The 16,248-nt window shown below is 30.3% G+C and overlaps 3 protein-coding genes across 4 annotated transcripts in view; 2 read left to right on the forward strand and 1 right to left on the reverse strand.

The window, feature by feature from the left end:
* The window catches only part of LOC117168717 (metalloproteinase inhibitor 3), a 57,971-nt gene extending 53,805 nt beyond the window's left edge, over positions 1-4,166 (reverse strand). Inside the window, exon 1 of the mRNA XM_033354436.1 lies at positions 3,957-4,166. Within this exon, the coding sequence (XP_033210327.1) occupies positions 3,957-4,130 (174 nt within the window). The 5' untranslated portion in view covers positions 4,131-4,166. The remainder of the gene's footprint in view (positions 1-3,956) is intronic.
* The window catches only part of LOC117168719 (synapsin), a 128,679-nt gene extending 118,269 nt beyond the window's left edge, over positions 1-10,410 (forward strand). The window contains exons 11-12 of the mRNA XM_033354442.1: positions 4,091-4,337; positions 5,528-10,410. Of these exons, the coding sequence (XP_033210333.1) occupies positions 4,091-4,337; positions 5,528-5,706 (426 nt within the window). The 3' untranslated portion in view covers positions 5,707-10,410. The remainder of the gene's footprint in view (positions 1-4,090; positions 4,338-5,527) is intronic.
* Positions 10,411-15,010: 4,600 nt separating this feature from the next.
* Positions 15,011-16,248, forward strand: part of LOC117168718 (dephospho-CoA kinase domain-containing protein) — a 7,886-nt gene continuing 6,648 nt past the window's right edge. For both annotated transcript variants that reach the window (XM_033354440.1, XM_033354441.1), the window contains exon 1: positions 15,011-15,265. In XM_033354440.1, coding sequence (XP_033210331.1) covers positions 15,154-15,265 — 112 coding nt within the window. In that variant the 5' untranslated portion in view covers positions 15,011-15,153. The remainder of the gene's footprint in view (positions 15,266-16,248) is intronic.

The raw sequence follows: 16,248 nt of genomic DNA on the forward strand, positions 1-16,248 counted from the left end.
CACCTATTCCCACTTCACTTCCTTATTATCTCTTCTCTTATTTCCTCTCCATTCCTCATTACTTAGGGCCTCTACTTTCCCTCCCTCATTTCCTATGGTTTCCACCTCCTCAATTTCCTCACTTCATATCCTCTAACTTCCCTTCGCCTCACGTTCCTTAAATACTTCCCAATACGTAATCACCCTCACTTCCCTACTATCTCTCCCCTCATTTCCTTTCCATTCTCCGCCTTTCAACTTCTGTTCCTTTACTCACTACTTTATAATCACTGCCTTATAACTGCTCACACCCTCTACTTCGCCTCCCTCACTTCCCATACTTTCTCTTTCCTCAATTTCTCACCACAATCTTTCCCTAACTTCCTTTCATTCAATTCGCCTGCTTCACCTACCTTTGGGACCTCACTCTACCTTCTCCTTACTCCATCTACATTCCTCTCACTTCCCCCTACTTCCTGTGCCATCACATCCCCGTCCTTCTTTTACATCTTACCTGCTCACTTCCCCTTACTTGCCAACTCCCTGAGTTTTCCTACCTTATAACTACTCACAACCCCTATGTCTACTCTCTTTTTTGTAATACTACCCCTCCCCTAAATTCCTTACCACACACGTCCCCTACTTTCCTTTTACTCACTCCGCCTACTGCTCTGCCCCTTATTCATCTCTCTTTTTATCACAACCCCCTCACTTCCACTACTGCTCCTAACCTCGCGTTCCCTACTTTCACTCATTCTCACTTTCATACTACCCCTCCGTTCCCACTTCATCTACATTCCCCTTAATTTCCCCAACTTTTCAACCCCTCACTTTCCAATACCTTCCACCCCCTCACAGACCCTACTGTCCCTCCCTCACATCCCCCTCGCTTTTTCATTTTCATCACTTTCCTGCTTTTCCACTCATCACTTCCCCCACATTCTCTTTCACCACCTACTTTCTCTTTCCTTAATCCCACTTCTCTCATGCTACACTTTTTCTACTGTCCTTTCCCTCACTACACCCACTTTCACTCTCATTACTTCCTCTTTCTCTACTCGCACACACTGCCCTCCCAGAAGTTGACCAGAGCCAGATGAGCATAAGGGGTCAAATGAGAAACAACTTTTTCTCCCGAAATATGTAGTTTTTGTTGCTGTTCCCTTTGACTAAAAATTTTGCAGCAATGTATATATTTTAACCTAAATTGAAAACAGTTATTCTAACCACTGTGGAACTACCATTATAAATTGAAACTGAAATTGTTTTCCAATTTATTTTCGAAGAAGGTTCTCAAAGCACTTGCAGCTTCGACGATTAGATTCTAATTGTAACACTCGTGTTTCGCGCTCGCCAATTAGGTTATATAGAAGGTTCTGTTTGAAAAATAAAACAATGTAGACCAAATAAAATGGAATATACGAAGTAGGGATTTACTTCGATAGAATGTTCATAAAATTTAGATTCCCTTTTAAATAAAATTTAAATTATTAAAATAAGTTAAATTTATATTTAAAATTATTTCTTCACATTTCGCAGAAAAAAAAACACATTTTTTATGTCATGTAAAAATGATGTTTTTAGGTTTAAATTTTATACAAAACAGGTGATAAATTATTTTTAATAAATTTTAGACATCGCGCGCTTACAAAAAAAGGGCTTCGTAGCCTACTGAGACGTTAATTAAGTCAATTCTTCCTCTTTCACATTTTCCTTTCTTATTCTCACCTCCTTTAACCAAATTCCCCTTCCTCCCATGATTCATGTCCTCTCACTTGACTTCCATCTCAGTCCTTCCCCTTTGACATACTCTACTTCTCCCTTCCGTACTTAAACTATTTCAACTACCCCTACTACCCCTCCTTCCTCTTTCTATACTTCCCTTCCCTACCCTAGCATTACTACTCTGACACCTTACTTGCCTACACCTAAACTACTCACCCTAACTTACCTACTACCTCTCCCACACTTCAAATAATTCCCTAACGTTCCAACCCCTTCAATTTTCCTACTTTCCCTTCACTGAGTTGACATTTCCCCAAAAAAATATTTTTATTTTGAATCAAAGACAATTTAATTAAACAAAAGAATACGAATTTTCAATCAATTAGTTAAATAATCAACCGAAACAGAATAATTTTTTAATTAAAAAGATAAATTTCTAACAAAAGACTTGAATTTTCAACCAAAAAAGATCTCCAGTTAATAAAGAAAAAGAATCTCATTCAAAAAGTAAAAATTCCAAGTAAGAAATACAAATTTCGTGAAAATAGTCAAGTTATTAACGGTAAAATATGAATTTTTAACAAAAAAGTCTAATTTTTAACTAAAAAAGGTAAATTTAAAAAAAATGGAATAGTTACATTTGCATTTAGAAACATTAATTTTCAACTGAGAGAACGAATTTTCGACAAAAGAAATGCATTTAAAAAAAATAAATATTAAAAAAGAATTTTTAACCAAATGGTTGAATTTTCATGCAGCAAAAACATGAATTCTCTACCAAAAAAAGACAAATTTTCAAATTAAAAAAATTGTCAATCGAAAATAGAATATTTTAATTTTTACTCCGAAAAATAAATTTAACAAAAGAAAAAAATAAACTAAAGAAATCCATTTTTAACCAAAATCATATTATTTAAATTTACAGCAACATAATTAATTCCCAACTGAAGAATCGAATTTTTAACAAAATAGTTATATTTTCCTACCAAAGAAATATATTTTTTAACCAAAAACATAATAGTTAAACTTACATTTAAAAAATTCATTTTCAACTGAAGAAACAACTTTTTACCAAAACAGTTTAATTTTACAACCAAAGAAATGAATTTTAAAAAAATGCATTTTTAACCAAATAGTTGAATTTTCAAACAAAAAGATGAATTTTCTACTAGAAAAGAGAAAAATTTCGACTAAAAAAGGTAAATTGTCAACCTAAAATAGAATAGTTAAATTTCTAGTTAGAAAAATGACAAAGGAAAAAAAGGGTAAACATATAAATGAATTTTGAACCAAAAATATAATAGTTAAATTTACAGAAAAAAATTTTTTTCAACTGAAATAGATCAATTTTCTCAAAGAAAAAAAACGAATCTTTAACAAAATAGTCCAATTTTAAACAAATGTAATAAATTGTTAAACAAAGAAATAATGTTTAAGGTAATAAGATTTTTTTCTACCAAAAAAAAAGAAATTTTCAACTTTTAATAGAATAGTTCAATTTTTAGTAAAAAAAATTAATTTTCAAAGAAATAAAATTAATTGGCAACCAAAGAAATGAATTTTTAACCAAAAAGATTAACTTCGATCCACATTAAGATTAATAGCCTACCCAAAAAAATCCATTTTTAACAAAATACATGAATTTTTAATAACAAATTTTAATTTACGAAATTTTCAACCTAATAGTTAAGTTTGCATCCAAGGAAATTATTTGTCAACCAAAACGAGGAATACTTAATAAAATAGTTCAAGTCTGAAACTAAACCGATTAATTTTAAACCAAATTGTTGTGACTTTTAACCCCCAAAAAGATGCAACTTATACCAAAATAGTCGAAAATTTCAAACGAAAAAAAGGAATATTTAACAACAAAAAAATAACTGTTTATAAAAATTATTGAATTTTGAACAGAATAATAACATTAACTTTAACTTCATTTTATCAAAAATTCTCTGACTGTCAGACTTTCCATAGCATTCGCAGACTTTCTCTGACTTTTTGGAATTCCCTAGCATGTCGAAATCCTGTGTTCAGAACTACGAATTCCTAAAAACACGACAAATAATTTTCTATTAACAAAAACTAATAAATATTTAAGTTTCTAATCTCGCCCCAGAACATGGGACAATATGAGACATGTATACAATTGATAATTTTCATATATTTATCACAATTACTATTTCCTGAACATATCGTCTTTCATGAAATTGATACATAAAGTTTCACAGAATGTATTCACAGAATGTACTTACATTTTTTTTTAAACCACCACAGATTGAAAACATTTCACTGAGAGTGATAACTATGCTCAACATGTCCCGATTTCCCCTATAATGGTTTCTCCCGGAACAACGAGCCCCCAAAAATGATTGATGATCTCTTTTAGGCGTTCTGCCGACCACCAGCTGTTTTGACCAAAACAGCATCCAGAGGGTCGATGTCAACTTCTAGTCAAGTGACAAGTCCATCAGAAGATCGAGCTCCACCTCCCTCAGCAGCATTGGGGTCCCATGGCAGTATTAGTTCGATGACAAGTGGCTTCGGATCCGCGGGTTCAACGTCTGCTCTCGTCAGTGATGTCACTTCTTCTGCTGCTGACAGTCATCACCAATTGCAACGACGTGATTCACAAGGTTAGTTGAATACACTGCAATCTGCAACTATTCAATAGCCTTCAGTCTCTGAATTAGCAATGAGACCGCCTTGATCTTTTAACGAGAAAGATGAGGACAGATAGAATTATTAGCGAAGACCTACAGCAGTGTACAATGAATGGAATTATTTCAAATTAAAGCAATATTCATTTGTCACCTTATCTTCTCGCCTTTAGAGAAAATATGATTAATCTTCATGGAATTCGACTTTTTTCAAATTTTGGGTCAGATACTTCTGTGGGTGATCTAATCATTTTATTAGGGCCCTGCTTGAAACAGCTTCTACTGATAGGGTTTTTGCCCATCTTTTTTTTAGATGCAAAATTTAAGGGTTTAAGCTAATCAAATTTTAATATTGAGCTGTTTGCAAGCCAAGGTTTAAAAAAAATTGTATTCAAAAAGTACAAATTTAAGATATTATAAAAGGCCACCTGGTCCATTTAAACCAGTAATTTCAACAATAGTAACTCTAACTAGAAAATTAGAATAACTACTTTGCAACATTATCAGAAAATCAATAGTTTCGAAATAATTAGTTTAAAAAAGTCAAAATGTAGGTTATTTAAATGATGAGATGATCATCACCACGAGACGATGGTCTCATTGTCGGCCACTAAATACTAAATACCTACAGATAAATTATTTTTTCTTAAATACGGGAAATAAGTTTTGTTTTAGATTAAAAATTATCCTGGTTTCAAAATGGTGTCATAAAACGATTAAGTTAATAAGAAAGCCACTTTATTAAATTCTGTCCCTCATAAACTGTGTTTAGAATGTCTGGTAAAAATGTATCATGACGAGGATAAAAACAACTACTCTGAGAAGTGAATTAAACTGTTTGTTTTTTCTTAGTATTGTAGTATTCACAAAAGAAACCTCCAGACCGTTTCGAATAACTCTCCATCTCAGAATAAGAAAATTACAACTCTGGACCATTAATATTTCAATCAATCACATAAAAATTCACTATTGGTACCTCCCTCAGTTTTCCCATCGTTGGGAGGTCTCTTACCTTGAAGAATTTAACAATAAAAAGTAAAATATAGAGCCTCGTAGCCTCAATATCCACCAGAAGAAACGATCTTCTCCCCGCCCTCTTGTTCATAAAACCGATACTTCTTCAGTGTCTTGAACAAAGAATAATGAAAGATAATTGTGTCCTCTAGCATCGCAATCAAGTACAGTAAGCAGTGCTCCATCCGTCGGTCGTCGTCCAGAAGAACCACCACCTACCAGGACACCTTTCCTCCGTCAAGGAAGCCAGACGCAAAGCCAAAATGAGGACACCGAAGACACCATGAAAAATCTTCGAAAGACTTTCGCTGGAATCTTCGGCGACATGTAAATCTACTCCCTAGAAACGATTCATCCAAGTACGATGATTTCGAAAATGGAGAAACAGACAAATTCTGCTGATGGTCCAGAACATCGAATATATCGATAGAAAGTCTTTCGAAAGATGATGAAGGTCCTAAATTAAAAACCAGCCAGTGGCGAATCCAAGACTCTTTTTCCCAAAAAGAATTTTAAACTAAAATCCAGATTCAATTGGATTATTAATTAAATTAGGAAGAAGGAAAATCAGAAATCAGAAATGTAGTCCTTTTATCGAAAGGAGTGAAGTCCTCTCGATAATTCCCAATCTCTCAGCTTGGGGCTGATTTCTCGAAGAAAAGCCCCATCATAGAAAAAGTAGTCATCCTAAAAAATATTATTTGCACTTCACTCAATAATTGTCAGTAGCAAAAACCAAAGATCAAAGTACGAGTAACCATGAAAATAAACAAAGGTATTCTGAGAGGGAAAGGATTATTGAATAGTCTCTTGGATCCGCCACTGAACCGAATCAGCGTGAGGCTAATGAAACTTATTGGCAATAAATGGTTGAGGGTCCTGCCTCTGCTTTCATCAACAAATCAAGTTCTCATTGCACGGAAGTCGTTGTCACTCGTAACTTTGTTGATCAGCACAGAGAAAGATCCCCTTGGCGTTTCTCACGATGGGTGCAGCAAATATGTATCGAATGTAAATTTTTAGCGTCAGTTACAGATATGCTAGATGCACATCGACACTAGAAAACGAAGCTTTTACACTGACAGATAATACGATAAGATGTTGTTGTATTAGAATGGCACTGGTTAATCCGAATTCTGTTAAAGTCTATTAGAAACGAGAAGAGATATACTAATCGAGTACAATACAACGCACGCTTAAATGGCTACTAGTCATTTTATTTTCTATTAAAATTACTATTGTTTATCTTCATTATTGTCAATCTCAGATGTTATTTATTCGTTATTGGTATGTTATTTATATTCGAGTTGTGTTCTAATGCATTAACGTATTTAATCTTTGTTTTTGGATTAACTATTAGAGCTGGAATTTGTTAAGCGGTTTTTTTAATTTGCTAGTGGCAATATTGTTAGCGTTACTAAATCATAGGATCACATACTTTAAGCGCACAAATAGATTGTAAAATCTGAAGCGTCGAGAAAGCAACGAACGACATTTTCGGCTTGATAACCAGAATTATCGGCAAAAATATTCCACCTGAGAGTAGAAGTAAGAATCGACTGTCATGCGTTAGAAAACGAAATTCTCAACAACAACAAACAAGAGAGAATCCAGTTTCCTCAAAAATTATAACATTCTAAGGAAACAAGTCATGAAACGATATAATTTCAGTATCGCTTGCAAGCGGAAAATTGATCCCTTTCCAAGTTTTACCTTTTTCTTCAATAATTTGCCTTCTTCTTATTTTCTTACCCCCTTCTTTTAGTATTTTCCTCTTTATTTTCCCGTCTTTGCTCTTTTATCTTTATTAGATTTTATTTCCTCTGGTCGTGTACTACCATTTTTATTTTCCCTTCTATCGTAGAATAGATTCATCACGATGCCTCTATCGTGTGCTCTTCATTCTCTGCAAAATAGTAAAATTTCAATCAGAGTCGGAATTTTGAGAAACGCAAAGTGCACCTGAAAATACTGAGTTTCAATGAGAGTTTTTTAACAGTGGGTAATTAGAGTGCCATTGTCACTAGGAATGTTCTGTATTACATTCATGTAGAATCTATATAGCCATTACATTGTCTACTTACGTATACGCAAGTAAGTTGTTACTCATTTTTCTCAGGCACTTGCGTAGGTCTGCAACTTTCTACAGTTCCCTCTCAGGATCGCAAATTTTACTACAAGCAGTTTTAAATTTGTAGTCGTAAGAATAAAACATTGCAATCCATTATTTAACTAAGCTAAGGAAAAACTATTTCAATTCATTATTTAAGTATTGATAAGAAATCCATTGCATTCAACTTAAGAATAAATGAAATAACTCGTAAGGAAATCCATTGCAATCCACTAATGAAATAATAGTTAAGTAAGAATCCATTGCAATCCACTAATGAAGTACAGTTAAGTAAGAATCCATTGCAATCCACTAATTGAATGATATCTAAGATATTTGAGATTTAAGTAAGTGCGTGCCGAGGATTTCAGAATCAAGAAAAAAATGTACAGGTGCAAAATTCTATCGCTAGTCTTTCACTGCACCTCTCACTGTCATAGTTTCACATCGATTTCGGAAAGAAATTCGCTTCGGATATAAAAAAAATGCAATTTGCAATGCAGTTCCGCGAGTACGGCATTCTTTAATGCTTCCATGTATTTTGTCGTACATTGGCGCCGCATTGTTCGCCATCTTTGAGATACGGAATAGAACTGAATCATACCGGACCAAGAAACACCACTGAACTCCGCAGATATCATTCCATACGGCATTTCGAAGATGAGTTTCGAATTCGGGGCAAATTTTCTACCTAGGGACAAAAAATGGACCCAAAAAGGCGTTTGCTTGGAAGTGTTTCTCAGTATATTTTAAGCCCTACTGACACTCGATCTTTTCGGGAGGATCCTTAATGTTCCAGGCTTCCAAATACCAGCGATTTTTCGATGTGGATCTTGCCAGCCATTCGGGTTTGCAGCAGGAAAGTGTCGAGTGGTTTTTCTATTGGTTATAACATTTTCCATAGAACCCCGCCAGAATTCCGCATGGCAGATTGAACGGTTCTTAATAGACTTCCCTGGAGTTTTGTCTATCGAAGCAAAACGATTTGTGGAAGTGGCATTTGAAAATGACATTTTTGAGAAGGAATCCGGCACGCTTTTAGATTTAGGATTTTAAAAAATTGGGAGGTTCAAATACAATAGAGAATGGTGCAAATCCTGGTTGTAATTTGCATAACACTTGGAAATCACCTTCCATTAAAATTTCCACTTGGTTAAGAATTCCTTCGAGGATTGTGGCATTCGAGAGGAACCTTTTCAATTTTGATGAAATATAATGAAAAATGTAGCTTTAAGGAAACAACAACACATTCGATGAGAAAAGTAAATACTTATAAGTGTTGAAACTTGCAGTTCGTATATCTTACCTTTTCTCTTAAATTTATTCTCTATCTATATTCTATAGATTTAAGAGATTAAAAATGCAGACGCATTTTTAATATAAGCTGATATTGAAACCAAAGACGGAAATAATGATGAACAAATGAACATTGAACACTGTAAAATAAGAGCGATATGAAAATAAGCAGTGCAATACCTGGATTGAAATTACCTTTATCATAAAGGTGATTAAATCTTGCTCTAATCTATGATTTCAATTTAAATTCAGTTTCCCAGATGGGAAAATTGAATTATATCACCAATATTAAAACTTGCCATTGGTAATCGAGAGCAAGAAGGTATTTGTTCACATCAAATTTTCAACTTTCCTTTTCCTTCTATTCTTTATCTTAAACTTCTCTTTACGATTAAAGGTAAATTGCGAACGAAATGTTCTATAATAGAATAGAAAGCATTAAAAAACCAAAAAAAAATCAATATTAATATTATTATATATTGAACGTCATATATATATTATGATCGTAAATGCTCCTCTTTTTATGTGTACTCAGTAGAATAGCAGCATTCCAAAAATCCAAAAAAATATGAAAAATGATACAAAATGAATAATGAAAATGACATAGAAGTTGGGGTTGTCGTGTGCTAAAGTCTCTGCTTAGCTCGCTGTGATCAAAGGATCGCTTCTCCATCGCTTGTACACGCGACGACCGAAAAGTAAAAGAGCTTAAGCAGAGCGAACTTTTTTGTTTCTGCCGAATAGGCATAAAAACCCTTGATGCATTCTAAGATGAAAAAAGTGTGATTGAAGATTGCACTTCTAAATGATCCAGAGGCTAAAAGCCTCAAAATGATGAGAAGTAAGGAGAAAATATTGTAACTAACGGTTACAAAATTCGACACGATTAATATTTAAATCTTTAAATATTGAGTCGATATATAACCTATTTAATAATATGTGTAGCTCTAAAAGAGGGGCATGCGATAATATATAATTGCATGTATCTGTATTTATTGTAATTTATTTATTTATTAATATTTGACATCAATTTAAATGATAAGTTCTGCAACCAAAAACTTTGAAATAAGGCGCGAAACTAAATACTCCGGAATATTGTATTGCAATATTTATTGGTAGATGATGTCGCTTAAGCGATGTATACGTTAGAGGCATGTAAAGTCGTATAATTATTGTCATGTAAAACGTTGATAATCAACGACCAGAAATATTTATTGAGATGTTATACGTTTCAATGACTACTTACTCTACGATTAACGTTGACGACGATTCTTATTATACTATCCGTACCGTAACTCCATAAACAAATTCTATTAATACATTATGCAATACACAAAGAAACAATATAAACGTTAATGTTACATCATTGATATATAATTATTATATGATGAAGTATGTAATCCCTCTTTCATCCACGTTAGCATCGGGGCAACTGAAATTTAAATATATGCTTGAAAAATTGACAAGAGCGCCCAACTTTTGAGTATAGTAATTTGCCACTGTTTTTTCTTAAGAAATGACATCTGCGACGCTAGTGTCAATATTTAAGAAAAATGATTTTTCTTCGGTTGCCCTGTAGAGGATCTGTTAACCTAATCGTATGTAATAATAAATAGACGTACAGTAAAATATCTTGTTTATTTATTCTCACATTTTTCATTAAATGAGTTAGCAAGTTGATGGACACTAGACCCGCGGTTTAGGTCCCCTCAGTTTAGGCCTCCTTAGAACTGCTGAATGCGACACCACCAGTAGTGGAGCAAAAACAAGTGGGCAGTTTGTTTTCAGATTTCGGTTATCTTTTGATTATGTTGCAATTTTTTTAAATGCCAAAGGAAAATAAGAGACAGCGTTTGTCGTTTAAAGAGAAATCTGAGCCTGCAGGTGAAGTGTAAGTAATTAGCTCGCGAAGCTGATTGGAACAATAAAATTAAAAATTATGAATACCGAAACAAAGAATCGTCAAAAGCAAGTAATAAGAAATTATTTTTACGTGCAATGGATTACTGACATTGTAGTTTTTCTTCAAGTTTAAATTAATATGTATCTGATAACAAAATAGACCAAATTAAACAAATTTTTCTTACTACGGAGAAAATTCCAACAGAAATGGTTCACACGGCCCAAACTGTTTATATTTGGATTTCCTTGATTTAGGGCCAAGACCATTTGCAGACAACGCACGACACCAGCCTTAAACCGAGGGCTTGGTGTACATCTGAACCAGTGCCTGTATCCCTAAAAAAAAAGTGGCATGGTCGTACTTTAAAAAACAAAATAACCACTTTTCAGGAAGTGGGGTTAAAAACTAAGGTTGGTAACAAGAGTGGGGGCTATAAGTGAAAATAACGTTATGAACTTGGATGAAATTTAGAGCTTAAACCTAATACGAATATCCAACTGGATTTTTGGATTAAAGTTATTTTTTTTCATTGAAAAATCTGCTATTATATTTTTGGTTCGGAATTCAGCTCGTTTGGCAAAAATTCTATCATTTTGTTGAAAATTTAATTATTTTCTTGAAAATGTAACGATATTGTTAAGAAGTCATATTTTCTGTCGAAAATTTAACTACTTTACTAAAAATTCATTTTTTCTAATTGTCGGTTCATCGCTTTGGTTGAAAATTTAACTATGTTGATGAAAATTTTGTTTCATGTTTAATTGAAAATAACGTTTTCTTAACTGACAATTGAACTATTCCATTTTTGGTTAAAAACTGATCTTTTTCAGCTGAAAATGTATATTTTTTATTTGAAAGTTCAAGTTTATGGTTGAAAATTCATCTTTCTTGGTAGAAATTTAATCTTCTTGGTTGAAAATTTATCCTTTTTGGTCAAAAATGCAATTCTTTAGTTGAAATATCAACTGTTACATGCTTCGTGGATAATTCATCTTTTTTAGTTGAAAAGTCGATTACTTGACCTAAAGTTGAACTAATTTGTAAAAAAATTATTTTTTAATTTGTTTATATTAAAAATTGAACTATCCGATTTTGAATGGGCTCTTATGTTAAAAGATGCTACTGTTTTGTAGAGAATTCATCTTTTCTGCCTGAAAATTAAACTATTGGATTGAACATCATATTTTTAGATTTAAAATTAAATTTGTTGTAGATGATTCGTCTTTTAGCTTTAAAATTAAATACTTTTGTGCAAAATTCATATATTTTGTTTAAAAAATCGTCTTTTTCGGTGGAAGATTAATCTTCTGGGTTGAAAATTCACCTTTTTGTTTGAAAATATAAACATTCGGTTTAGAATTCACTTTTTGGGTGAAATTTTTTTTATCTACAAATTTAACTATTTCATGTTTGGTTAAAACTTTATTCTGTATACTGTAAACGTTAAAAAATCATATGTTTATTCGAAAATTCAAATATTTTGTTTGAAAAAATTCTTTTTAAGTAGAAAATTATTCTTATTTCTTGAAAATTGAACTTTTTGGGAAAAAAGTAAAGCACCTTGTTAATAATTAATCTTTCTTTATTGAAAATTATCGTTTCTGTTTAAAATTCATCTTTTTCGATTTAAAACACCACCGATTTTCTGAAAAATCCGACTTTTTAGCTTAAGAACTTGACCTTTGAGATGAAAATTCAACTGCCTTCTAAAAAACTTGTATTTTTTCTTCAAAATTCAAATATTTTTTTGAATTTTAACGTGTTTTTAAATATAAGATCAACTGACTGAAAATTCATCTTTGCATGATTAAAATTCAACTATCATTTTTGGTGAAAAATTCAACTGTGTTGTTAAAAATTCCTCCTTCTGGATTGAAAATACATCTTTGATGGTAAAAATGTCACACTTCTTGGTTGAGATTTTTGTTTGTTAAAAATTAACTTTTTTGTTCAAAAATCAACTATATTTGCAGAAATTCGCCATTCTGGCTGAAAATTTGTACAATTTGGCTAAATTTCGAATTATTTTTCAGAAAACTTGTCTCTTTTATTGAAGGTTTATGTACTTAGTACTGAATCCAAATGTTTTTTTTTTCATAAAAATACAAAAATAAAGTATGTTAATAATTATTATTGATAGTTTAAATTTGAACATTAATTTTAAAAATACTATAAACAATTTTCGTTTATCAAAATATTTTAATAATTATGTTTGTAATAATGAAATAATGTTTATTTAAAAAATTTTATTTGTTAAAATTCGAGAATTTTCTGTGGCGAATTGTAATATTCGGAAAATTTCAAATTGGGCATTATTATAAACTGTCAATAAAATTAAATTAATGATTTAATAATAATTTTTTAAATAAATTATTATTTATTAAAATACTATAATAAAATATATTATTAAAGAAAAAATATTTAGATATTCAATTTATTTTTTTTTTTAAATTATGGTTTGAATTTGAAATAAAAATAACTGAACAAAATATTTCCTAATGCACAAGAACAATACAAGGAAAATATTTTTATTACAAGAACAATAATTTAACAAAATACTATCCACATTAAAAAAAACTTGCCTTGAGAATTTTTGTAAAAAATTATTTATGTTTAAAATGTAAATAATAATTTTTTTAATACATTGAACGTTAAAAAATGCCTTCATTAAAATGCATCATTACTGTATTTTCAATAGATCAATAATATTGAAAATAAAAATTAATCGTTTAAATTCGGGAATTTTCTGTCGCTAATTTTATTATTTGAAAATGTACAAATTCGGTAATATTATAAACAGTTTGAGAATTTTATCATTCGAGAATTTTTCAATTCGCGATTTTTGTATTTCGCGTAATATATAAAATTATCGCGACAATTTTATAATTACGGAAATATTCTATTTCGAATATTTTATTTTTGAGGACTTTTCAGTTGTGTCAAACCATAATTACTTAAAAAATAATTTCTATTAAATTTTATTTCCAAAGATTATTTCACGAAACATTATTTTATAAAGCATTATTTTAAAAAGTTACTTTATTTAAAATTATTGTATGAAACATTATAAAAAAATTATTTTATTAAATATTACTTTTTAAAATTATTTTATCCAATATTATTTTATCAAACGCTATTTTTTAAACTATACAATCAGACTTTTTAAAAATTATTTTACGAATCAATATTTATTGACACATTACTTAAAAAATTATTTTATCAAATGCAAAGTTTTAAAATTATAATTTTCTTCATTTATTTATCAGTTTTTTTTTCGTTTTTCAAACTATTTCACGAAACATTATTTTATCACACATTAACTTAAAAAACTATTTTATAAAAATTAATTGAACAAACATCATTAAAGAAATTAAAATATCAAACATTGTTCCTACCAAATATTTTATGAAACGTTATTTTTTTAAATAATTGATCTTTTTTTAACTATTTTATAAAAATTATTTTATCAAACATTACTTTAGAAAATTAAATCATGAAACATTATTTCCACAACATTTTTTATGAAACCTTATTATTTTAAAATAATTGATCAAAACATGATTTTTTGAATTGTTTGTTAACTTATTTTATGAAACATTATTTTACGATAAATAATTTTAATATGAAATTTTATTTAAAATATTTCTAAAAAATATTTTATGAACCGTTATTCTTTAAATTCTTTTTTAACTTATTTTATGACAAATAATGTTAACATGAAATTTTATTTAAATATCAAAATCATTTATCATGAATTATTATAAAATTTTATTCAAATATCAAAATAATTTATCATAAATAATTTCATGAAATATTTAAGAAATATTTTATTAAACATCATTTCAACAAATTATTTCATCCAGCATTATATTTAAAAATTATTGCATCAAGCATTTTTTTATTGAAAATTATTTTGAATTAATTAATTTCAAATCACACAGACTGTGAGGTTAATTATTCTCTTTTGAAATCCATCAGATAATAAACAAGATGTTGAAAATTAACAAAATAAATATGGTTTTTTCTGAAAATATTCAAAGTCAGTTTTTTCAATAACGCCACCTTTCGCTTTTTTCGCAAATATTTGTTTTCGAGATTAATACTCGTATAATAAAGAAATTTCTTGAGTGTCATGTGGTGCAGAGTATTTTTTGGTTAATGTTAATCAATTAAAAAAAAAGATATAATTTTTTTCCAGAAAACAACCAAATTAGTGGTCCCCTGCAGCACGCCTTCTCCTGAAGCACCTTAGCAGGACGGGTTGTTCTCAATTTAAAGGTCATTCAAATATTAAACAGCAGTGCGGTCTATCTTACCGACTTATTTAGTAGCACATGAGCGACGCTGGTTATCACTTATCACTGGATAGCTGCGTTTGCTCAATAAACCGAAGTTCTGCTTACAATGTATACCTGACAAAGGGGCGGTTTTTTCTATTTCTTAGGAAGTTCAATTAATAATCCACAAAAATGTTTATTGTGGGACTTACGGGCGGAATTGCTACTGGCAAAAGCACAGTCGCACAAATAATGAGAGAGCATGGCATACCTGTCATCGATGCTGACATTGTCGCCCGAAAAGGTTAGGAATTGCACATTTCATCTCGACTCCCTTTATCCAAAACAAAAAACATCAATTCATAACAACAATTAATTAACATTCATTTTTTCAAGAAGTAGACAATTTTTTGTTTTTCCCTTGTTATTCCTCTAATCTGACTGTATTTCAAACGCATTTATTGGTGCGATCAAAGTCTTCAATTTGCATTCGTAAGTGAAACCGTGAAACGTAGATTTTATGAACCAACGATTTGTTTTCACGAGCTAAATTTACTCGTCAACAAAGCTAATTTATATGCTCACTCTCGGCTTTTATTTTCTGCCTCGAATTTACGAACATACAAGTTATTTGATTTCAATAGTTCCAATGACTTGTTGGAAATTAAAATAATTGCATATATAATTTACTAAAAATATCTCTGACGTTTCTTTTTTACAAAAATTTTCTGTTAGAGAGCTAATCACTATTTAATGATTTAACATATTTCTTAAGAATTGTGGAATTTTATTTGTAGTTTCCAATCATTTTTCTTCTTGCTTGAAGACCGAAAAATTATGTAATTTTTTCAGGACATAATTTCACCTTCAAATTTGAAAATATAATTCTTTTTTCATATTGTGTTTTTGATAATCTCGCCTAATCCCTGACAATACCTTACAGCGACATTATCAATAATAATAATAATAATAATAATAATCAAAAATTATTGTTTACAACATGAAGTACTTTCTGTTCGCAGCTGATAATGAAACATCATTAAAATATTATTTTATCAATTATCAATCATTGTCAATCATCCATCATTAATGTCAATTTCTCAATCAACATTTTTAAAAACTATTTTATACAAATTAATTTATGAAACATTAGTTTTTTAATTTATTTTTGCAAGCATTTCTTTAAAAAATTATTTTATCAAACATTATTTTATGATACATTATTTTATTAAAGATTATTTCTAAAATATATTTCATCAGATTTTATGAAACGTTATTTTTAAATAC

The sequence above is a fragment of the Belonocnema kinseyi genome, chromosome 3 (genome assembly GCF_010883055.1).
Source record: "Belonocnema kinseyi isolate 2016_QV_RU_SX_M_011 chromosome 3, B_treatae_v1, whole genome shotgun sequence".
NCBI lineage: Eukaryota > Metazoa > Arthropoda > Insecta > Hymenoptera > Cynipidae > Belonocnema > Belonocnema kinseyi.